We start from the raw sequence: 25,312 nt of genomic DNA, 5'->3' as shown, positions 1-25,312 counted from the left end.
AGTCACCGGAGATGCTCTACTTCACCACTATCCCCATATATATAGGTTTATTCTTAAGCAAGATATTTTTAAGAAATAATCAGTATATTAATCAAACTGAAAGTCTTTCCCAAAAAGCCACACACGTTAACATAACCTTTTCCTACTCGTTGACAGTTGTTAACGGTAAGGAGAGAAAACCAAACATCAGTTTTAATTGGCTGCAGGAAAGGAAAGTTTATTTCACTCAAGAAAAGTTTAAAAAAAAACAAACCCATGAAGGCAATTCAAAATTTTTAAATGTTTATTCTGGCACATGATCTGGGAGTCCACTCTGATTTCCTCTCCATTCCGGCTCAGCCCCAAATAGACAGAGCTGCTTCACTGTAAGAAGACATGATTCCGAAAAGTTGGATATGAAGCAATCTTGAATATATTAAGTCACTTAAAATCCACAAGGGGAAGTAGGCAGTCAAGGAAACCACACAGTAAGTATATTTCCATGAAATCAAAATCTTCTAATAATTTGAAAACTTACCCTCAATTTCTTTATATTTTTTACCAAAAAAAAAAAAAGTTTACGTATAGAGTTTTTTGTCAAGTGCATACTGGTAGCTGATATCATAATGATGCTACATATCAACACTCTGCACTGAAGTAGTGTCATAAAAATCTCACGGCACGTTGTTTGCGAAGAAGTAGCATAGAAACCATTGGGAGAAGGTTCCTAGTACGCCGTCCTCCACCTTACGGCTTCTGTGGTACTCACGCTCGTATCTCAAAATTTCTCAAGTGCTGTCGACATGTACAGTCAGTCACCAGACCTCATCTGGTGGCCTAAAGGCCATGAGGCTTGTGAACAATTTTCAGCAGGACAAAACTCAGATGCCTCCAACTGAGGACACCTACTCTAAAACCTCCCTGGGCTGCCCCTCCTGCTGACCACCAGCCAGCCTGGACAGCCTGCTTCAGGCCCTTTCCTGAGGCTGGCTCACGCCTGGGTATGCTGCCCCATCCTGCTTTCCCACCTGCACCTGAGACCCGGTGTGGGCCCCGCACCTTGTGTCCTTGATGCTAACAAGCGTTGGTCCTCAAACACACAGAAACATAATCCTGGCCACAGCTTCTGCTCTATTTTGGTATTTCTATTTTTGAAACATGATTTTGTATTCCTTTGTATCTTTGTAAAAATCTAACCACTGGATCCAATCCAATGCTACAGGGGGTTCACTCTTGAGTCTGATCATTTTCCAAGTGTCCCCTCAGCAGGCTGCCGGCTCTGCTTTTATCTGGGTGGCAGCTCCCAGCTTCTCAGGAAGCCTCGGGTGTATGTGTGTCCCTTCTTCTCCAGCTACAAGACCACGGAGTGGGTCTCCTGGAGGTTCTCCTCAAGCTTCAGTCCCAGGTTGTCAATTCCAATGCTGGTGACGGGTGGGACGCTGCTCTCAGCTGGCTCTGCTGTGCGCGTCGGGGTGGAGCAGTACAGAGTGAACCCCACCATGATGACGGTGAAGGACAGGATGTAGAGTCCTGAAAACTAAGAGGGGAGAACAGGCTATGGAAGGGCTCCCTCACATACACATCTTTGCTGCTGCCTTCTGCCAGCTGGACTTTGAGGGTTCCCATCCCAGAATCTTTTTTTCTGACAGTTGCCCAAGGAGATGCTAATGACCAAAAACCATCCCATGGGTGTGCACTGGTGTGGGCTCTGCCAACATCCCCCAGCCCATCAGCCAGCCGGATTCTTGAACTCTGGGAAATGGATTTTGTCTTTCTCTGTGATAACCTAGCCACACCCCACCTTGCAACTGGTCCCCTTTACTTAGAGGAGAGACAAAAGGGTCACCATGGTACCATGAGAGACCCTGAGTCGGACCCTAAGCACAGCTCACAACACAGGAACACAGGCTCTATGATAAAATGTGGGTTCACAGATGGGACAACTTCTCAACAACCCCTCTTATGTGCTGCTAGTCCAAAAAATTCATTCAGTTAAAATGTAATCAGTTGTCTCTATAGGCAAGTGTTACACAGTAAAATTTATGATGTAATGAGCAGATTTAGATTTTTAGAACTGGAAAGATATTTTTCAGATGAGTCTGAAGCCCAAAGAGGTGACTGGTGGAAGGTCCAGTAGGACGACCCCAGGGAGTGGAGCCCTGCGGGAGGCATCTCCTACCTGCTCTGCTCCCAGAAGGACCGATTACAGCAACAGCCCGTTCTGACAGACACACCACAAGGACGCAGGGAACTCCTGGTGACTCTCCCCAACCTGCCCTTATTTAGGATGGAAAACAACCACCCAGAGCAAAATGCAGTGAAGACAGAACACTAATTCATGGTGCATTTTTAACTGAAAATGACATTCTGACATATCCCAAAGTTTAAGTAAATATTAAGTACTCTGTATATTTAATTGTATGTGAATTGAGGATCCATACCAAAGTTCAAGTATTAAGAAAATAAATATTTGTTTCCAACAGCACAAAAAATAAAACACAGAAAGAGAAACAGCCAGACTGAGCAAGAACAGTGCAGTAAAAAAATTAGGAAAACTGTGTAGCATAATTAATGCATAATTAAATGCTCAGGATTTTTCTGGGAACAAGCAAATCCAATTTATGAATGATCCTGCTAATCTGATTTTAAAATTAAGAATGGGGCATGCTATTTTATTCAAGCCAATAAATATTTTAAAATTAACGTAGACCTCATACTATGTCCGATACAAAGAGTTCTTAATAAGGGGGATGACAGAAAAAAAAAAAAAGGAAGGAGTTGAAGAAAGAGAAGAGAAAGAAGATTAAAGAGAGAGAAAAAGCATGAAATACTCCCAAAAGTAGAAGGAAAAACTAATAGGTTTTGAAATGAGTATCAGGTAGACTACAGGTCACCTCCAGCCGTGGGTGTCTATGGGTCACTGTTGGCGTCAATGTGTTAAATGTTTTATAGGTGCTTGATTACTTCTTAACCTTAAACCTTCAGAACTTTTTAAGGAATGGAAGAGCCACAGCCCTCCCCAAGGCCAAAGGCCTCCACCGGAGTCAGTGATGGTGCAAAGCCACTGATAATGCCGAGCAGAGCCAGCAGCCAAACTGACTTCCTCTACGGGCTCTCATTCTTAGGTCCAGTCTCAGTACAGCACCCAACACACGGCTGGTATTGACTAAATGTTTGCTGGGAGGAAAAATGATTCAGAGAAGACTAAGGGAAGTGAAAGGTATTTAGAGTGCCCTAAACTTTTAAACTCAAAATCAGGAACGTCAATCATGCTCTCCTATAGAATGTTCGCTGTTACCTGTGGGAAGACCTCAGTAACTTATTCAAAACATGTCCTGTTTGGTTAGATGGTTTTAAATGTTTATAAGAAAGTGCATCTTGTTCCTCTTAAGAAGACAGGTGATTAAACGGAGGCACATTTATTGGAAGCGAGAGACTCTGAGGGAGTGAGGTCATAAGTTTCCTGAATTAGAGGCTCTTATCTTTTTCTTCTTTTAAAATTCTACCCTTTGTGTCTGGATCTATGTGGCTACTCTGCTCAGTGAGTATTTACTCAAGATCAATCCGGAGAAGGCAGAGGCTAACACTAATGAATGTAGAAACGTTTAAACCTCTTTTTCAATTGCCTGTTTTGAAATATCAGAGCCGAGGTTATTTTAGATGCTACATTTTTTTTTAATTGGTGGTATATTGGGCTGATGATTCTGTCTTTAAAAACTACTTCTAAGGTTCTAACTATCTTCTTTATGCTCTGAATGGTTTCCCACCTCTGTAATTTACGCTGAGGATCATGGCAGACCTCCTGTTTACTCTACAAGTTTTGAAACAGCCTTTGGGCAAAAACAACAAAATCTGATCTGAGTTAAGAGTGAGCTGCTAGACCTACAGGGACAGACCCAAAGCAAAGGAACTGCAGATGAATTTACAGTTTGCATGTTCCAATTTTGAGAATAATGGTATAAAGTCATGTGGCCAAAAAATGACACCCAAAAAGGCCTTTTCATATTAAAGTTAAGAGCAGTTAAAGAGCAAATATCTACATTAAGGGAGCTTATAATAGGTAATGACAAGTATACTTTCACTTTGAAGCTTTTATTCCTTTAGCCTTACTTCATCCTTGGATATTATTTTACTTATGAGGGAAAAGTAAAAATTAAACTACTAAAGCTAAATCAATATGTGTAGTTTAAAAAAAAAAAAAGCACAGGTGAGCAGAGCCACATGTTACACGGCAGAACTCTCTCAAGCATCCTTTGGGTGTGGGTAGCTATCAACTGGCCTTGAACTGCAGAATAAAGATGCCATTGCCCCCTAGTGGTGGTGATATGAAATGCAAGAACAGCACCACAGAACAACGAGAGGTATTCTCATGGGGAAAAAAAATCTAGGTCTCTCAGGATCACTTCTCTGCTCTGATTCACTTTGACATTTGTTACTTTTTAATGATGCCACCAAAAAGCTATAAAAACTTCTTCGGTCTTAGTTCAGGGAATACCTTAACCAGCAAGTTTGCAAAAGTAACAGCTGGTTCCTGTGATATGCAATCTTACAAAGCAAAAATGGTTTATGCTTCTTAAGCAGAAATTTCTGAGAACACACCGATCTAGGCATTATGAGGTCATGGCCAATTCCTGGGAATAGTGTCAACCAGTGCCAAGCAATTTCTCCCCAGATACAAAATTGTATAAGGAAAAAAAAATATAGTTTCTAAAATGAAAATTGTCAAGCAATAAGGCAACATTCTAACTATTTGTTCAAAAGACTGTAGTAGCAGGCAGGTCAACAAGCTCTGTACCAAGGAAAGATGGATTTCTAAGGCAGCAGTCCTCAAAGCAAGACTCTTATAGTAGGGAGGGTATAGCTCAGTGGTAGAGCGCCTGCCTAGCATGCATGAGGTCCTGGGTTCAATCCCCAGGATCTCCATTAAAAATAATAATAAATAAATAAACCTAATTACCTGTCCCTCCTCTCGAAAAAAGACTCATATCATAACACTGAGATGTCACCTGCCTGGAGTGAGGGTGTCCAGTGAAATTCTTGCCAAGATGAAGTTTTAATTTGGGATCTAAAATCTTAAATCTGTTACATCTTTCAGACCAAACAAGTGTTCTTCATTGAGCAACGTCTGTTTGCTTACCTTATAGCCAAACATAAAGAGGCCAAAGAAAAGACTGTAGAGGTCAGCTGTCAGGATGCCCAGGTTGACAGAAGTGGCACTAGTGACCTTAATCACCAGTGGCATGAAGCTGTACAGGCAAAACATACAGACGGCAAATGCCACAAACAGCAGGGCTGCGGGGGAAATGGAATATCCAATGTTACCGGAAGAAATCAAAAGACAAAGGTGCTTTTAAGGCTTGGTTGACATATAAAAAAAAAGTCCCTGATCCTTTAACATATAATCCACAAAGCCCCTTTGTTAACAGTATGCATTGCAAATGAGATTTACAAAGCTCTGGAGAGGGGAGGTAATAATAATAAGATGTGATGTAGGTGAAGAACTTAAAAAATCCAACAGTGTTAGATGGTCAAGGCCATAAAAGCTGGCTTGTGTGTAAGTCAAAGCTCCCATGACCCCATGCTCTCCACCTGCCCAGGGCAGAGAGATGCCTATGACAGAAGACCAATGAAAGCAGAATCAGAATCAAAAAACAAAAACAAAAACAACTCGTTATCCTTTGTTTGCTTTTATCTAGTTGGTTGGTTGGATGTGATCTGTGTGACTGGATTCAGCATGAAGTATTTTTAGGGCATCAAAGGCAGTTGTTAGGTCCATATCTTTGGTTCATTTCATGAAATTCAGCGCTCCCAGACAACACGACACAACTGTCCTCTTCAGGACAGAGCTTGTCATCCGGGTGCTGGCACCTAAGGTTTGCAACCACTTCTCCAGGCTCACTCAGCACACACACACACACACACACGCGCGCGCACGCACGCACGCGCAATCTAATTCATTTACTTGAATTAAATCATCCAAGCCTGGTAAATGAACTCAATGACACTTAACGTGCTTCTTAACTTCTTTCCACCCATCGTTAAATAAGGTTCAAATCCTTCCTAACTGCCCTAGCACTGTTTTCCTCCGTGTTACTTATCCGTGCAGATGCCCAGGACGAGCAGATGAGAGCAGCAGAGGAAGGCGGTGCTAACTACACACCATCGGATTGTCCAGGTTAATACTTCACAAATTCCGCCAAGCAGACGAACTCCTCATGAAATCTGAGGCCACGAGATACAGGCCTAGTTGAAAGCTAACGTGACCAAAGGCCAGTCTTGCTCAGAATTCCTAGTAGAGAAAGGCCATCCCTGAAGGTGAAGATTAAGGATTAACTTTTATGGGGGTTCATTTACAAGTTCGCAGAGGAAACTCAATGTAAACCACCGTGCCCTCTGTGTACTGAATTCCTCTGTGATTTTACAAAAATACCTAAATCGTATTATTAAAATGAAGTATCTATCTCTTGATGTATGTCAGAGAAAGACTAAGAAAAGAATTATTATGCATGTACATACCGATTTTCCAGTCCCAGGGAATGCTGCCAATATCTTTATATTCCACAATCAATCTGTGATGGAAACAAGAGGCACAGAGAGATCTTTACGCTGATTTTCATTATCTTATAAGCAATTAAGTTGCTTCGAGCTCTAAGTACTTCAGTCGGTGATGAATTATGTTGACTTCTGGATTTTTTCTTAGAGTATGAAAGTAACTATCTTTAGTTAAAATGACAAAGAATAAAACCAAAGGAGTCCTTAATAAACACGTTTGACGCCCTCAGAAACACCCTTCAGTCGTGGTCAGCTACAGGAGGAAAACTTGATCCTATGTGTCCCCTTTGAATAGGAAGTTAATATTTTCCAGGAATAATTGAAAAAGAAAGTCTTCACTGGTCATGTAAAGCCTACCCCGACATAAGCAGGAGCCTTCGGCGTCCCACACGTGTCAGAAAATGAGGCGTCACTGACGTTTCAACGACCTTCTAATAGGTATTTGGCAAGTTAACTGATTTCACCACATCAGGTTTGGGCCAAATAAGCGATATTAGTAGTTGGAAATTAATCCTCGATGATGTATTCGCTTGTGTTTAAGGAAAAGTTTGGACTCTTACAGCTGTATGCCACTGATTATTGTTCCGAACAAGCCCACCATTCCTAAAAACTCCTGTCTGCTCAGCTTCTTCACGATGTATTCTTCACACACATTAGACACGGCGTAGAGGGAGGCCCCGAGGAGGACCAGGATGTCGCCGATCAGCACATCACTACCTGCTGGGGGACAAGCCACAAAAAGGGACACACCGTCACTGGGGGACACTCTCCAGCTGGCTTCCAGGAGCTGACTGGCTCACGTTCATTTAAGTAAGATTTTACAGAAGGAGAAACCCTGATTTTTAAAGACTCTTGCTTCTCTCACTTTCTGGCACAACACAGCTGTGATTTTTCTTTTGATTCCTCAGGAGACGAACAGACTGGAAGATGGTGGTATGCACCGTAATGCAAGGCCTCAGACAATGATTCTACGACATGAGAAAATAATGGGACTTATTGATGGGAATTCATTGAAACCATAGGAAAGTAAGCTAGGAGAGCAAGGTAATTTTCTTAATCCAAGGAGACACTGAAGTCACTTGACTGAATTCACAGGCCTTATTTAGATTTTATGCTATCAATTGTCTGAACTTTGACATAAAGAATATCAGAATGTTCTCATCTACAGAGTGACTCAAAGAGAGATCAGTCATTTAGTGGCCACAAAGTCTCCTTTTTTTTTAATTTAATTAAAAAAATTTTTTTTACTTTTGGGGGGGCAATTAGGTTTATTTATTTATTTTTAGAGGAGGCACTGGGGATTGAACCCAGGACCTTGTGCATGCTAAGCATGCGCTCTACCACCTGAGCTGTACCCTCCCCTCGCAAAGTCTCCTTGATAAAAACAAAAAATCGAGAATCTGCGGTAGCTTTTCCAGCAACTAAAAGAAGGAGTCAAAAGAATATTATTGCAAATATATAAGGAAACCTATCTCTCATGACACAAACTATTTAGTGTGACCAAAAAAGCGGCAAGGACAGCGGGCAGATAGCAACATAATGACTGCTTTGTGGAGGTGGTTACAGGACCAGAAGCAAGCAAATCGAACAATAAAAATTTTAAAGATGGTTAATCGGGACATGTTTTCTGCCTTTTGCTATCTCTTTGCAAAATAACCAAGCGAAGACACGAGCATAGCTTTCTCTGCGACTGAACCGGACACAGGTAACCCCGTCTTACCTGCACTGTCCTCCCGCCCTGCTAGCATGTCTGCACCAACCATGGTTCCTACGCCCAGCAGACAGACAGCCACAGCGATGAAATGGATCACTCTGTATCTTGCATAAAGAATAAACCACGAGAGAGCCATCAGCACAGGAATCCCAAAGCAATCCAAAAGCTGCATGGAAGGAGAAATAAACAGCTTAAAACATCTCTTGTTAGCTAAAAAGATGGGTAATTCAGTGATAACAGGAGTCAGTGTGTATTAAGCATTTATTTTATTGCCAGCCCTGTGCTAATACTCTGCCTGGATTAATTTATTTAATCCTCACAACAATTCCATGAGATTGGAACTACAGTCTCCATCTCACACATGAGGAAAAGGCACAGAGAGGCTAAACGCGTTGCCCCAAATCACACAGCTGAAAGGGAGGGAGCCAGTTAGTGACCCCAGGAATTCCACCCGACAGCCTGTGCAGCTTACCTCCACACTCCCACCTGTGTTTAAGTCCAGTAGGCATGCACCCATTCACTCAGTCAACAAATATTTAAGCACGTGGCATGTGACAGACACTATGAGACAACAGAGACACAAGCCTTGCCCTCAGAAGTATACAGAAGGCTGGACAGACACAGAAGAATCACACAACCAGATATTTAACTGCAACTGGGCTAGGAGCTACAAAGAAGGACAGGTTATTAGGAGCGAGCGGACAGACACCATCTCCCTGACGAGGTGCCAACCCCACCATGTAAGGCAGATAATTGCTCACAGAAAATACATTTGCTCATCTTCATCATATACTCCTCCATCACCTGTTGATCCTGGGTCCAGAAAACACTTGCTACCCCCCTGATATTGCCAGCCTGAAAGGCAAGGGGATTAAGAGTGCCAAAATTATAGCAAATCTAAAATCTTTGAAGCATAAAGGAAAAAGAGATTTCATTCACTCGATTCTTAAAGTCACAAATTTTGTACAGTGCATTCAAGGAAAAGCCTATTCCTTTTACTAATAATGTTCCTGAAGATGCTTTTTTCTGGCTCATCCTGTTCTGTTATTTTTTTTTTCACCCTTGCCCCAGATTCACTCTGTATCTGTTTAGTTTTGGACAAGAGAGGCCCCTGAATCTCCAGCAGCCTGTTTGATCCACCGTTGTTTGCTGATTGCCTTTCACAGCAATGTCACATGTAGGAATGGGCACCTTGCCTTATGCCATTTATTCCAGCTGAAGAGCTCTAATCTCTTAAGTGCTTTATCAAGCTTGCCTGAATAACAAACCATCAAAAGATGCAAATGATAATAGTGTGTCCTGGAAGACACCAACAGAATCCAGCCTTAACAAAGTGACAAAGTCTAAATGACATTCCTTGAACAAAAAAAGGGGAGAAAAGGTCCCTCTAAAAATGATCATTGCAGCCCCCCTATCCTCAAACTGTGTCTTAAAATCAAAATCAAATCTGCTCCGCTTTTAACCATTTCTGGTGGGCAATGAGTGGCCGTGTGACGGAGGCACTGACATCACGGTGACCGCTCCAGAGGCCTCAGCCCCCCAGCCCTGCCACTGACCGGCTGTGCGATCTCCAGTCAGTCACCCTCTAAGTCAAAGTGTGAAATTAAGAGATCAGACCAGATGAGCTCACAAGCTCCTTCCCACTCTGAAATCCCATGCCTTCTCATCTGGAATTTACCACATTCAGTCATTTATCTACATTGAACTTTTCCAAAATGTATTCTTGGTGACAGATGCCTTCTGGATGAGCCTTTTAGTTCCAAGAGCCTCCCTGTTTGATTTGATCTTTAAAACCTATTGTACTATCACAGCAAGCAAGGTGCTAAGACAGACCCTGGAGTGAGGGGAGGCATGGGTATAAAAGAGAGCCAGACTTTATCAGAGATATGGTGGAGGATGGAGGGGAAAGTGAAATTGAATTGGGCCCTAGAGAATGGATGGGGATGGAGCAGGGGGCCCACTTCAAAAAGGGATGGACGCATTCTAGAAAGACTAGAGCAACATAGGAGAGAGAAGCTGGCTGCGAGTAGGGAACTTGTGGACGGGGCAGTGAAGTGGGAAGAGACATGAGCAGAAACCAAGGCCATGCGATGTCAATGGCCACACCGTGAACTACTACATTCCTGTTTGCAATTCGAGACTCCTTGAAGGAAGGAGGCTCAAAGACCATCCAATCTAAACTTTCACCCTTTCGGATTTACTCAAGGAGAGAGGAATCGGCTTGAAGAATTCCGGCGACAGGCACTCTCCGCTGCTGGCGTGAGTTTTAGTTGTTAGACGCCCTTTTATAACAGGGCTGGCCGAGACCGTGAGTACATCATTTTTGACAACCAAATGCTTCGGGTTTTTTTCTAAGAGACTAAAATTGTTTTCAGTATAAGGCATGAACTTTACTCACAAAAACCCGATGGTAAGGGGTTTGTTTAGCTGTGTTTAGACCTTGTACCAATTCAAAACTTTTAATGTCATTATCATTAGTCAGAGATCAAAGTTTCTGGAAATTGTAATCAAGGAATTAAATTGTGTGTGAGATTATGAGGACAGGTGTGACTAGACAAATGCCACTTTCTATAGCCTTATACCCTTCTTTTTCATCGCCAGAAGTACAGTTAATACTATCTGTGCTGAACTTCACCCTATAGGTAACTCCTGGTTTTAATTTTTATGAAATTCTGGATTTTTCATGTGCCTCCTATGATGTCTGTCTTACAAATGTGTCCTTTCTTGGCTTTTTCACTGACGCCAGTCAAAAGCCAAGACATTTGCTGAGGACGGTGCTTAGCATAATGTTACAGAAAAGAAAATATTTAATAAAAGGCATTCTGATAATCATAGCACTTAATGCATATTCACATGGGAAAAATCCTGAGTTTTCATTAATCCTTCTCTTTAAAATAAATCTAATCTCACTCCAAGTTTTCCATGCTCCTAAAATTTGAAGATAAGACTATCTCTGTTTTATATAAAAAAACGTGATGCATCATAAGTCATTAATTCATTACACTGTGACGTCTAAACCAGGCACTGGAATCTTACTTTTGCCTCCATTTATAACACATTTTTGTTGCTAGCAATGGTGAGTCAGTGTTACGATACGTCCCATAGTTTGCTAACATTAAAACGGCTTAATCAGTCTTCCCCAACTTCACCAAGTTGAGAAGTACTGCTATGTGGGAACATTTTTCCCTTCAATCCAGTGAGAATAAACCTAAAAAAGAAATGTGGATGTAAGTTTTTACCTTTGGCTACCATCTCTAGCCTCTGTCCTTAGAACAGATTCCTTCCAAGTGCTCCTTTGTCTGGAATATCTGCTTTACTTGCAAACCTCCAACTTTTCTGGGGGGAAGGGGATAGCTCAAGTGGTAGAGCGCATGCTCAGCACCCACGAGGTCCCGGGTTCAATCCCTAGTACCTCTGCCAAGCGGAAACCAATGAAGAAACCTAATTACCTCCCCCTCAGCAAACAAACCTCCAACTTTTCTGCAGCACAATGGTACATCTGCTTTGTATGCCATGTTTTAGCACCACGTAAAACAGAAGTCTTGTCAGCATCACAGCATCCGTTGCCAACTAAATATTTATGTTTATTTTGGTAGCAACTGTCCTATGCTGCTGTAGCATTAGCAGTTTGGAAGCTGATTAACTTGTGCACATTTTCACTAATTCCAGGAAGCCTTACTCAGTAGCGCATGTGCTCCACTGGAAGCCAGATAGTACCCAGCTGTGTTTAGGTCTTCTCCAAGTGAACAGGTTCTTAATACAACCAGGTGAACACATGTGAGTTCAGATTCTTCTCTTTAAGCTGTAAAATCCAAACCGGTTGGAGGACTCCTTACCTGGACGCTGGTGAGAGTTGTGTACTGGTACGCTCTGACAATCAGGTAATTCGCTTCCACGTCTGCTAGTCCAAGCAGAATGTACTTCCACCACTTCTTTTTCAAGATATATAAAAGGTTATCACTCCCTGGTTGAAAGAAATCTGGGTCAGTACATGTGACTTGAAAATGGTAACACGCATATTAATTTAGAGATCAAGACTCAAAGGACGGATTTACTATGTATTTTGAATGTGGCCCCCTCCTAGTTTCCATTACTCATAATTCATTCATAACCCAAACTCCTGCAACAGCCCAGCAGACTCACATTTTATTTTTTCGAGTATGTGGCCCAAGCTAAGGTGTCATCATAGACCAAGTGGTCAATGAAAATGCCAAAGAGACAAGGAAGTAAGAGAAAAGTGGTTAAATTCCCTTTCCCCTTGCAACAGAAATATAACATCCAGATTGCCCTTGGGAAGGAAATGTTTTCTTATAACTTCATTGGTTTTTTAACCTCCCTGCATCCATGGGCTTCTTCAAAGAAAACTCTGCATGTAATCATTCCTTTGGAAAAGGGGAGTGTGCTTTCATGAGAAAATTAAGTGAGAAATTTGGAAAAAAGACTTGGTGGAACCATTGAAGAAACAGTTTTTATCCCCTAAATTCTATTATTCAAGTTAACTGTGATTCATTTCTTTGGAGACTCTAGCATCACAAGGAGATATAGAGTTGGCACATATAAGGCTTTGTGGGTAAGCTAACTTGCAAGGAAATAAAAGTAGTAAGAACTATAGCTAAATAGTTATCATTAAATCTCCACATCAAAAAGAGAAAGGACAAAAACCACATGATCGTCTCAATAGATGCAGAAAAAACATTTAATAAAATTCAACACCCATTTATGATAAAAACTCTCACCAAAGTGGGTATAGAGGGAACATATCTCATCATCATAAAAGCCATATATCACAAACCTACAGCCAGCGTAGTACTCAACGGTGAAAAACTCAAAAGCTTTCCACTAAAATCTGGGACAAGACAAGGCTGCCCACTATCACCACTCTTATTCAACAGAGTCTTGGAAGTTCTAGCCACAGCAATCAGGCAAGAGAGAGAAATAAAAGGGATCCAAACTGGAAAAGGAGAGGTAAAAGTGTCACTATATGCTGATGACATGTTACTATATACAGAAAACCCTCAAAGGTCCACACAAAAACTACTAGAGCTAATTGAAGAATTCAGCAAGGTAGCAGGTTACAAGATTAATGTTCAAAAATCAGTTGCATTTCTTTACACTAACGATCAATCAACAGAAAAAGAAAGAAACAATCCCCTTTAAAATAGCACCCAAAGTAATAAAATACCTAGGAATAAACCTAACCAAGGAGGTGAAAGACTTATACACGGAAAACTATAAAACACTGATTAAAGAAATTAAAGAAGACTGTAAAAAATGGAAAGATATCCCATGCTCCTGGATTGGAAGAATCAATATTGTTAAAATGGTCACACTGCCCAAGGCAATCTACAGATTTAATGCAATCCCTATCCAATTACCCAGGACATATTTCACAGAACTAGAACAAATCATAATAAAATTTATATGGAACCACAAAAGACCTAGAATTGTCAAAGCATCACTGAAGAAAAAGAAAGAGGCTGGAGGAATAATTCTCCCAGACTTTAGACAATACTATAGAGCTACAGTCATCAAAACAGCATGGTATTGCTACAAAAACAGACATATGGACCAATGGAACAGAACAGAGAGCCCAGAAATGAACCCACAAACTTTTCATCAACAAATCTTCGACAAAGGAGGCAAGAATATACAGTGGAATAAAGATAGTCTCTTCAGAAAATGGTGTTGGGAAAACTGGACAGCAGCATGTAAAGCAATGAAGCTAGAACACTCCCTTACACCATACACAAAAATAAACTCAAAATGGATCAAAGACTTAAACATAAGACAAGATACAATAAACCTCCTAGAAGAAAACATAGGCAAAACATTATCTTACATACTTCTCAGCAATGCTCTCCAAGGGCAGTCTACCCAAACAATAGAAATAAAAGCAAGAATAAAGAAACGGGACCCAATTAAACTTACAAGCTTCTGCACAGCAAAGGAAACCATAAATAAAACAAAATGACAACCTACGGAATGGGAGAAAATTTTTGCAAAAGATGAAACCGACAAAGGCTTGATCTCCAGAATATATGAGCAGCTCACATGACTTAATAAGAAAAAAACAAACAACCCAATCCAAAAATGGGCAGAAGACCTAAACAAGCAATTCTTCAAGGAAGAAATACAAATGATCAACACCACATGAAAAAATGCTCAATATCACTAATTATCAGAGAAATGCATATCAAAAGTATGATGAGATATCACCTCACTTCAGCCAGTATGGCCATCATTCAAAAGTCCACAAATGACAAATGCTGAAGAGGCTGTGGAGAAAAGGGAAGCTTCCTACACTGCTGGTGGGAATGCGGTTTGGTGCAGCCACTGTGGAAAACAGTATGGAGATTCCTCAAAAGACTAGGAATAGGCTTACCATAAGACCCAGGAGTCCTGCTCCTGGGCATATATCCAGAAGGAACCCTACTTCAGAATGACACCTGCACCCCAGTGTTCATAGCAGCACTATTTACAATAGCCAAGACATGGAAACAGCCTAAATGTCCATCGACAGATGACTGGATAAAAAAGAAGTGGTATATTTATACAATGGAATACTATTCAGCCATAAAAACGACAACATAACACCATTTGCAGGAACATGGATGTCCCTGGAGAATGTCATTCTAAGTGAAGTAAGCCAGAAAGAGAAAGAAAAATACCATATGAGATCGCTTATATGTGGAATCAAAAAAAAAGAAAAAAGAACATAAATACAAAACAGAAACAGACTCATAGACATAGAATACAAACTTGTGGTTGCCAAGGGGGAGGGGAAGGGACAGACTGGGAGTTCGAAATCTGTAGACACTGACAGGCATATGTAGAATAGATGAACAAGATTATACTGTATAGCACAGGGAAATATATACCAGGTCTTGTGGTGGCTCACAGCGAAAAAGAATGCAACAATGAATACATATGTGTTCACGTATAACTGAAAAATTATGCTCTACACTGGAAATTGACACAATATTGTAAACTGACTATAACTCAATTTTTAAAATGTTTAAAAAAAAAACCTCAATTAGCAGGTACATCCTGAAAACACAGTTAATCTTCCTCAACATGAGACGGCATGGAAGGTACCTAGCAACCACCCCTTGGGGGGCTTCACTGATATATTTATGAATCACACTGACTTCCTGAAGGCCAGTGCTTACAGAGAGGAGCAAAGTCTGAGGCCATTAACCATGTACCAGCTCTGTTTCCAACTCCTAAAGTTCTCACCAAGTTTGGTGCTTTCCTCTTAAGATATTTTCCCCTTCCCCCAACTGCTTTCCATTTTCTTTCCAAAATAAGTTATTTATCCTGATACACAGGAACACCACTGGTGCATTGACGTTCATATTAAAAGAGGTTTAGCAAACATCACACTGGTGGTTTTATTATATGCCTTAAATGTGAGGAAAATGGGAGTATTGTACCCTTCCAGTCAGCTCGGGTTACTCATTGTCTTCACACTCTTGAATTCAATCTTATTTGATTTATTTTAAAATACCACGCTTTTCTTTGTGATAAAGATGGTGTTATCATGACTAGCAGCCCCTAATACAGCATGGTGGCGGGCACATGGGCTCTGGGTCAGGCTGCCTAGGTAGGATTTACAGTGAGTAAATTACCTAAGTGCTACATGCCTCGGATTCCTGATCTAGAAAGTAGAGATAATAATAATGCTCACTTGATTTGTTAGCTGGCTTCAACGAGTTAAAGCAATTAAAATGATAGCCAGCATAATAACATTAGCCAGAACTGAGTCTCTCCCATTTATGTGTAGCTAGAAATGATAATTCTATAATAATTCTAAAACAACTTAACCAGCCAGTGATGTTAATTCTCTGCCAGTTTCTTGTTTTGTTTCTCTCACAACATAGACTTGGTCTAGAGGGAGGGTAGAGCTCAGTGGTAGAGCACACGCTTAGCAGGTACAAAGTCCTGGGTTCAACCCCCAGTACCTCCACTAAAAAATAATAATAATAATTTAAAAATAAATAAATAAACGTAATTAACCCCCCCCCCCAAATTTTAGAAACAAACAAAAAAACCATAGACTTGGTTTACATGCAATCGGTGCTCCATTTAGCTGAAAATATTCTCCACTTTTGGAGAGTGAGGTTCTTGACTTAAGTGTTTTTAAAATTGTCTCTTAAATTTATCAACCACTTGATAATAATGTGTCCACATTAGTTCATCGATTGTACCAAATATGCCGCACTGATGAGTGATGGTGAGGGTAGGGGAGTGTATATGTGTGAGTGGGGAGGGCTGTGTGTGAACTCTCTGTATTTTCTGCTCAATTCTGCTGTGAACCTGGAACTGCTCTAAAAAAAAAAAATAGTCTATTTAAAAAAAAAAAGGAAAAAAATTAACTACAGAGAAAAAAATATAAAACCTAACTTGTAATGGCACTTGATTAAAAAAAAAATGCTCCTACATTACATTTTGGTGCTACTTATTTTGACCAACAATTTCAGAGAGTTATATATAACTTTCTAGTCACTACTCCTGTAGAATTCAGAGGTGTCATACTGTTCTAATAACTTTTATAAAAACGGCAGTAGTTTCCTGTTCTTGGTTTTGCCCGATGTTTTATTTTTTAAATGTCTAGAGCCAAAAGATTTTATGAAGATCATTTGTTGAAGAGGTAATTTCCACATTTGACATACCTGATTGAAATGCCAGCATCATTGTATAAATTAGAAACAGCAAGCAATAGTTGATAAAGCTCTGAAGCATGGGGGTGTTCACTTTGTATCTTTCTGCCAAATACTGGCTGGTGATGGCTGTCCCACATATACACAAGGACAGCATCTGACCCAGGGCAATTGTTTTCAAAATGTTCCTAGAAAATAAAGAATGAAATCAGAATAACTTGAAAGTAAGTTATGTCCTGGACACACACACACACACACACACACACACACTTCAGTGCTAGACAAAAAGGGAAAAGGTAGTAATTCCAGGTGGTTCCTTATTTCATTTTATTGGCTTCTTCATATGCACAAATATTACAGTGTTAGATTTTGAGACTACATTTTTATTCTCTTTACATTTCTGATTTCTTCCTCGTTACCACAAAAATACATAATCCCCCAGTCCATTGGCTGATCCATTTGGAGATTATTTTGATTGCTTAGCTATGTCATGTACTATTTGAATTGCGTGTGTGTGATTTTTTAAAACTCAACGTTACCTCTAGTTTTAAAGTCTTCCTACCCATTAAATGTTTAACATTTTCTCATCCTTTCATTCTCCCAGAGACTCGGTTTCTTCAACTGGAAGCAGAGGCTTTCAGTGTTACCTACATGTTAGAATCATGGACCTTTTAAAACTGCCAGCATTCCAGGCTGCACCTGAGATCAATTACATTGTCACCTCCAGGGGTGGGTCCCAGGCATTGGTGAAGTTCAAAATGCCCCAAGTGATTCCAAATGCAGCCAAGACTGTGAATCACTGCTCCAGAGGCTGGCACTTTGGATCCATCAAAGAGTAGGATCTAGACCCTGCCCTTTGGCATTTTAAGAAAGCCATTTAACAGCAAATACAAAACTGCAGACGCCAAACTACGCCGCAACAGTCTTGTAGCAGCGGTGCAAGTAAGGGGCTGGGAGAGCACACAGGTGCTGCTGGTTAATTCTGAGCGAGGGGCTTGGCAGGCAGAGGGCAGCAGAAGACGGTTTTACAGAAGAGGGGGTTTTTCAGCTAGGTCTGGAAGCACAAACAGAAGGGGTTTCTAGAGGAAGAAGTAGGGAGAAGGGAATCCAAGAAGATGTAACCGTAGGACCCAATGTAGAGGCACAAACATGTGGTGTGGGTTCAGGAAACACCAAGTGGCCTGTGTCTGGGGCACATGGGCAACAGCAAGGAGTCCAGAGCAAGAAGCCTGGGGAAGCGAGCTGAACCCAGACTGTAAAAAGGGTTGATGAGCACACTGTGAAGGTACACCATTATCCCGTAGAAAGCTGGGAGCCTTGAAGGATTTATGAAAGTAACTGGTGACTCTGAGAAGAAAGATGGAAGGTGAGAAGGTTACTGCAATGATCCATGGCTGAGCTGAAGCCACGTCAGTGTGAATGTTAAGTAGACAATGATGTGAGATGCACAGAGCCTAGAAACCCATGAAATCTCGGGAGGAGGTGTTGAAAATGATCTCTGGACTTTGGTACTAGATGGCCGAGTGGGCATGAGGCTGCTGACCAAGACAGGGAAGGCAGGATGAGCAGCAGGTCTGGGCAAGGGGAGAGTGGTGAGTTCAACTGAAGAGCACTAGAAATGGAGGTGGCCGGAACATCGAAGCGAAAGACAGTAAGAGGTTTGTGACAAGCAGACTCTAAGACGGACCAGTGAATCTCGGCTTCCTGGTAGGTCTGCTCTGTGTAGTCTCTCCCACTTGCATGAGGGCTGGACCCGTGACTTGATTCTAACCATCAGAATACAGGAAGAATAACGGGACACCATACTGTACAGCATGGAAATACAGCCAACATTTTATAATAACTGTAAGTGGAGTATGACCTTTAAAAATTGTGAGTCACTATGCTGTACACCTGTAATTTATATAATATTGTATATCAACTATACTTCAATTTAAAAAATAAAAACCTCATAAAAAAAAAAAAAACCAAAAAACCCATGAGATTCCACTTCCATGAATACATTACCTGAGGTTGTAACTTCCATCTCACCAGCCAACTCTACTGAGTCTCTTCCCTGCTGGCTCTGATCAAACAAGCTGCTGTATAGAGAGACCCACATGGCAAGGAACTAAGGGCGGCATCTAACCAACAACCGGTAAGGAACTGAGACCTTGAGTCCAACAGCCTCCAAGGAGGTAAATCCTGCCAACATCAACATGAGCTTGGAAGCAGGTCCCTCCCCAGTCGTGACTTCGGATGACACTCCAGCCCTGGCCGACACCGTGACGGCAGCCTTGTGGGAGACCCTGAAGCACAGGGCAGAGCTAAGCCGTGCCCAGAACCCTGATCCATAAAACCTATGAGATAACAGATGGGTGTTGTTTTAAGCCACGAAGTTTGTGGTAATCTGTTACATAGCAACAGATAACAATTCAAGGTTGAAACTCTGGACTTCAGAAAGACCATATCTGTTTTGCTTTTTACTACATACCCAGTGCCTGGCACTTTGTTGTCACTCAGTAAATATTTGTCAAATGAATGTAAACGGATAAAGCAATTACCGCATATGCCCAAATGTATGGTTACCCCAAATATAAGACACTTCGCCATTTACCCAATGATGTGCACTAGTCAGAGAAAGCCAAGACATTATCATGAAAGTGCCATGGTACAGAAACGAAGGGTAGAAAAACATTTCAAGAAGGAAGAGGCCATCAACACCACAGTGTCAGAAACTGCAGAGAGAAAAGGTGTCGTCATGGGTAAAGAGTCACGTTGGATTGGCAAGCAGGAAGCTGCTGGATATCTTCGAAGGAAAGCCTTTTGCTAGTGGTAGTGACTAAAGCCACATGCCAGTGGGCTGAATAGAATATGAGCAAGTGGATGCACCAGAAGTAAACAGCTCTTTTTTTTTTTTAATGATGAAATGGAGGATAGGGATGGGAAAGAGTTTGAAGAATAAGCAGTAGTGTTGAGTCTTTTGTTTGTTTGTTTAATTATAATCTTGTTAAAGGATCAAGGAAACCTAAGCATGTTTGGGAGCTGAGCAGAAGGCAAGAGGGGAGAAAACTTGAAGACTGTCATAAAAGAAATTAAAAGAGATGACGAAGATGGGTAGTTCCTGGAAGGTTCAGGGACCAGGATTGAGAATATTGTAACTTTTAAGAATTATCTGTTCTAAGAGTTTACAGTGTATTCTTTTCTTTGGAATATTTGCCTTCACTACTTTGCAACTAACCTCAAACAATCCTAGCAAAGGCGAAAAGGAAAAGGGGACGTCTGCTGGTAAGACAACCCTAAATATACACTTACAGAGCATCTACCATGTGCCAGGTCGTGAAGATACAAAACTGAATAGGAATTCTCTGCACCCCAGACAGAGGCTCAGAGACCACTGGGGACAAGTAGGCATATAAACTAGTAATGAGGGCAAGTACAAAAATGGGTTGGTTACAAAAACTTCCTGAGTTCCCTAGACAAGCACATAAGGAACGGCACCCCACACAGAAGGAAGAAGGAGCTCTAGACAACATGGTGCATTCGGGGATCTCAGGTGGTTTCGGGCAGCTATGGCACAGGGCGCAGGAGACAGAAACAGTGGATGGTGATGGAAAGTCAATACAAGCCCGATCTGGACAAGATCTGAAGTAGGTTCTAAAGTTGGCATCTTGATCTTGTTCGTGGTAAGATCACTGAAACCTTCTAAATAGGAGGGAGCAAAGTGATTAGCAAGGCAGGAATTAATCATCCCTGGGTCCCTAAATATGTCATAACAGCACCAAAACCTTGCCCTCCATTCCTGACATGGAAAAGTCAATTAAACAGGAAAGTTGACACAGACAGACTGGTCTAAAATAGTACCCAGTTTTCCAGATCAGACACCTGGATAGATAACGGTTAATCAAGATTCCAAAGACAAAAGAGGGGGAAAAAAAGGCACATTTGTAAAGGAGAATTAACTCCATTTTGGACAGGCTGGATTTTGTTTAATTACGAGACAGTCAAGAAGGAATGTCCAGTAGACAGTTTGGAGCCAGAAAAAAAGATTGGGCTGGAGAAATAAATTTGGGAATGATGGTCATAAAAGTGGTACCTGAAGTTGGGATATAGATGAGAGCTGTAACACATATACCTAAAAACTGAAAAGAAAAGAAGGCAAAAAAAGAAACACTCTGGGAAACAGCAACATTTAAGGGGCAGAAGGGGAAGAGGACTTAAAGATGGGGATGGAGGGGCGTGGCCAGAGATGCAGGGAGAGACAACAAGAAAAAAACACTCTGGAAGCAAGAGAAAGTGGCATTTCAAGGAGGAAGTGCACTCGTTCAGACTGCAGGAAATTCCTGCTCACTGCTCTTCCGCCCCTATTCTTCCTCTCCGCAAATCCCATCTCCACACTACAGCAAAAGTCAACTTGTTCTGAATGTTACTCTTATGGGATTACCTCCATGTCTAAAACCTTTCCGAGGTTCCCCTTTGCGCTTAAATGAAAGCCAAACTTTAAAATGGCATACCAAGGCAACCTACCATCTGATCCCACCTAGCTCTCCAGCCTTATCTTGGACTGCATTCGTACAAGCTTTAATTTTTTACGTTTTGAAATTTCTTGCAGGATATTTAAAATATAACAAAGTATAAAGCATAATCAACATGTACTCATGCATCTATCAGGCAGCTTAGGATATAAAACATTGGTAACATCAACATATGCCCTTTGTGTTCTCCCCAATCTCTTAGACCTCCCGAGGTAACTACTTTCCAGAACTTATTTATCTTTCTGTGCATGTCCGTATATTTTAATATTTGTGTAAGTATCCCTGAGCAATATATACAATGGCTATGCCTATTTTAAATGTTTATAGAAACAGCAGCATACTGAATGTGTACTTTTGCAACATGTTGCAACATTGGTGCAAGAGAGTCATCTCTATCGATACATTCATTCTAGTGCATCCCTTCTCACTGCTGTATAGTACTCCACTGTGGGAATATATCACACTTTATTTATCTATTCCTTTGTTAATATTGGGATTGTGTTCCAATTTTTTCTTTGCTCCTGTAAGCAATGCCTCTACAAATATTCTTATGTATGTCTCCTGACATACATATCTAAGAGTTTTTGTGGTTTTTAGCAAACCAGCACACCTGGGTTACTGATGTGCTAAAATATAATCGCAGCACTCAGCCTGATGGGTACCACCCAGACATCTTCCAGAAGCAGAGAACTCAAACTACCCTGCAAATATAATGAATTTCTATTTGTGTCATAAAGTATTCTTTTGTTTTGTTTTGTTTTGTATGTATGTGTCATGAAGTTTAAAGGAATCATTTGCTCTGGAGATCTATTTAAGAGTAGAATCATTGGTTTTAGGGTGTAAGTGTCTTCAACTTTACTTTGCTGAAATGCTCTTCAAAGGGCTATCTTATTTCATATAGTTTATTTTACTACTTTCAAAAGGAAGGAACTGAAGCAACCTCCACCCTTCAAGAGGGACAAATGGTATCAGGAACTGGCCAGATCCAAAGATATTTCATTACGCTACTGAAGGAAATTTTCACCCAGGTGAGCAAAAGGTTAAGGACTTGCTCCCACAGAGGTGGTATTCTTTTTAGGGATGCTCCACCTGCCGCAGGCTTATGAGGCAAACTGGATCTATGAGTTGCTACCTCTTTCTCTTGTGCTCATGTCTCCTTCTTGAAGGCAGCAAAGTTTGCACTGATGCTTGGATGTCAGGCCACCCTAGCAGAGGCACGAGAAATTCACCACCTGGTCTGTAGGGTGTACGAGGAAACTTAGAGGGATACGGGCCAAACCCAAAGAGTGAAAACATGCATTCATTTTGTGTCACTGTCCCTAGCCACATAGTTCCCTCAGGAATCACTGTGGGGAAAGGTACGTGGCCAAGGAAATGGTTCTAATTTTCTAGTATTTCATTGCTTAATTAGTACCATTATCATACATATACTCAGCGCAATCCTCACATCAACCCTGAGAAAACTGCACTCCTGTTGCAGATGGGGGAAAAGAGACTCAGCGTGGTCCTGTAATTTACCCTCAGTCATACAGTCAGGAAAAGGCAGAGGAAGTCGGTGCTCTTGGTTATTAAAAGACTAGGTCGGGGGTTTAATTTTGCTTTAAAAAAAAAAAAAAAAAAAGACCTTCTCCTTTCTTTAAATGTCTCGTCCTCTTTTCCCTGGAACAAAGTGTCAGAATTGCTGGACTTCGGTACTAATGCCCGCTTTTTTAAGTTGAAGAGATTGTGGTCCAGAAGAGGGAGTGTCCCGCCTAAGGTCATTCAGGAACAGAGTCCATGTGCAAGTGTTCCCGCCACCTGCTGCAACCGCTATGGAGCACGGCCTTGGGATAGTAAGTGAGACCGTCCCTCACAGCTGGTATGTTCTCACCTCCTGGCTCTCCTTCCTCACTTGCCTTTCCCCACTTCCGTCTCTCCGCCCTCCTTCACTTCTCCATGACTTTATCACACAACTTATATTAGAAAACACCTTTTTCAAAGGCTCCCCGCACCTCTCTTTGCTGTTGGGAAAGAAAGGGTCCGGCCTGATTTCTCTGCTACCAGTGTTAACACTGCTTCCTCATATGTCAGGGGGGCCTCGGAAGTCCAAAGGACAGGGCACCGAAAAGCTAATCGAGGGGCTGATAACTTCATCAGATTCAAAACATTTGTCACACCCCATAATGGGCTCAAAAGCAATTAAAATTTTGAAATATGTGAGAATAAGAAATCTGGAGGCACAAAGCCCTGTTCACAAATTGACAAAACCCCTCCAGTGAGCTCACATTTGCATTCTGAAATAGCATAATTAAGCAAGCTGTCCTCCAACTATAAAGTATAACCATCTTCTTAAAAAAAAAAGCCATAAATTGCATAAATTGAGTATGGAGATTTAAAGTTACAAGAATGCATTTCTCTTGGCTCCATATCGTAATGACCTCATCTATAATGGGAGAGGAGGGGACCGAGAATGAGAGAGAGTTGGGGGGGGGTGTGCTGGAGGGCGTGGAGGTTGAAAAAGAGAGAAAAGAGAGAAAACCCTTCAGACTTGGAGAGAGAGCTGCCAAAGGGCTTCAAAACAATTTCTGTTACTTGTGGCCTCATATTGAAGCTTTTGGATTTCACAAGGTCCTAGTTCACACGAATTCGGAATTAAACACAAGCACTCTCTCTACGCCACAACAAAACCTGTTCCTCTCTAAGGGAAGCTGCCAGAAGCAACGTGCATCTCACTGTGGGACATATCCTGTCCCCGTTTTTGAAGTGAATTTCAATGGGAGGATATGACCCACCTCCAAGACATGTTCCCCAAGGCAGCTTCATGCTGTGGGAGCCGGGCCACCCGAACACAGAGCAAACAAGTGACGGGTGACTGGGGGTAGCGGGTGGGAAAACCCAGCAAATAAACTGAATAACGTCACTTCTGACCACATTTACTCTTTGGATATATTGTATGAATTTAAGAATTTAAGGAATGAAAGAAGAAAAGATTTTAAAGCATTTTGTTTCCCTCTTATTTCTTCCAGAAAACCTAAAGTAGGTATCTTAACATCTATTCCATTCCAAAACACACAGTCATGCATGTGCTTTCCAATAAAACAATCTTCTTTTATTTATTTATTCAGTCAGCAAACGCTTCAGTCATGTACTTACTAAAGTTTGTTGGGTGCCGAATATGCGCTAAGCACAAGGAATTTAGACTTTTAAAGACCCATATATTTCCCGGCCCCAGACTCCTCGCTGGACCAGATCAGCAGGCTCTTGCTGTGTGTCCTGAACAAATACCACAGCCCTCTCTCCTGGCACCTACCGTCCTGTTTGTGGGTCTTCTTCCTCCAAGACCCTAAGCTCCAGAAGGCCAGGGACATTATGTTCTCCGTGACTAGCACTGTGCCTGGCCCAGAATGAGTACTTCCAGGGTATCTGCCATTGGCGAACATGGTAAGGAGCTTTCTGTCTAGCTGAGGATACAGATCTCACAACCCAGAAACCACAATAAAATGGGAAAGTGTCAAAACAGACTGGCGTGCGTGGCCGGGGGAAGGAAGGGTCAAGACTGCCTGGGAAATGTTAACAAAGGATGAGACACTTGATCACAGAACAGAAAGGTGAACAATTTCCAGGAAGATTCGGGAATGAAGGAAAGGCTGTAATATGGATTTTGGCCCAATTCACACACCTAACTTTACATAAAATATACACATGACACGATGCTTGATACTTTTTTTTTTCAGCTCTTTTTCATTAGCTTAGATTGTAGTCTTCTACCCGGGGGTACATTTTAAAATCACTGGGAGCTTTAAAAAAACACTGACACCAGGACACCAGCCCAAACCAGTTGAATCAGATTCTTAGGAGGTAGCAGCCAGATCCCAGTCTATTTTAAAAGCCCCCTAGATGAACCTAACATACAA

The 25,312-nt window shown here is 41.5% G+C and overlaps 1 protein-coding gene across 2 annotated transcripts in view; it reads right to left on the bottom strand.

Moving 5' to 3' along the window:
- Positions 1 to 265: 265 nt before the first annotated feature.
- SLC35F2 (solute carrier family 35 member F2) overlaps positions 266 to 25,312 on the bottom strand; it is a 51,964-nt gene continuing 26,917 nt past the window's right edge. Inside the window, exons 2-8 of one of the 2 annotated variants that reach the window (XM_032472335.1) lie at positions 16,918 to 17,093; positions 12,082 to 12,209; positions 8,252 to 8,411; positions 7,092 to 7,251; positions 6,496 to 6,548; positions 5,117 to 5,271; positions 266 to 1,516 (exon numbers count right to left, since the gene is read on the bottom strand). In XM_032472335.1, the coding sequence (XP_032328226.1) occupies positions 1,331 to 1,516; positions 5,117 to 5,271; positions 6,496 to 6,548; positions 7,092 to 7,251; positions 8,252 to 8,411; positions 12,082 to 12,209; positions 16,918 to 17,093 (1,018 nt within the window). In that variant the 3' untranslated portion in view covers positions 266 to 1,330. The remainder of the gene's footprint in view (positions 1,517 to 5,116; positions 5,272 to 6,495; positions 6,549 to 7,091; positions 7,252 to 8,251; positions 8,412 to 12,081; positions 12,210 to 16,917; positions 17,094 to 25,312) is intronic. The other variant, XM_032472336.1, reaches the window with a different exon arrangement.

This window comes from Camelus ferus, chromosome 33 (assembly GCF_009834535.1).
Source record: "Camelus ferus isolate YT-003-E chromosome 33, BCGSAC_Cfer_1.0, whole genome shotgun sequence".
NCBI classification, from domain to species: Eukaryota; Metazoa; Chordata; class Mammalia; order Artiodactyla; family Camelidae; genus Camelus; species Camelus ferus.
Note: the sequence above shows the minus strand (reverse complement) of the source record. Positions and strands in the feature narration are given on the sequence as shown.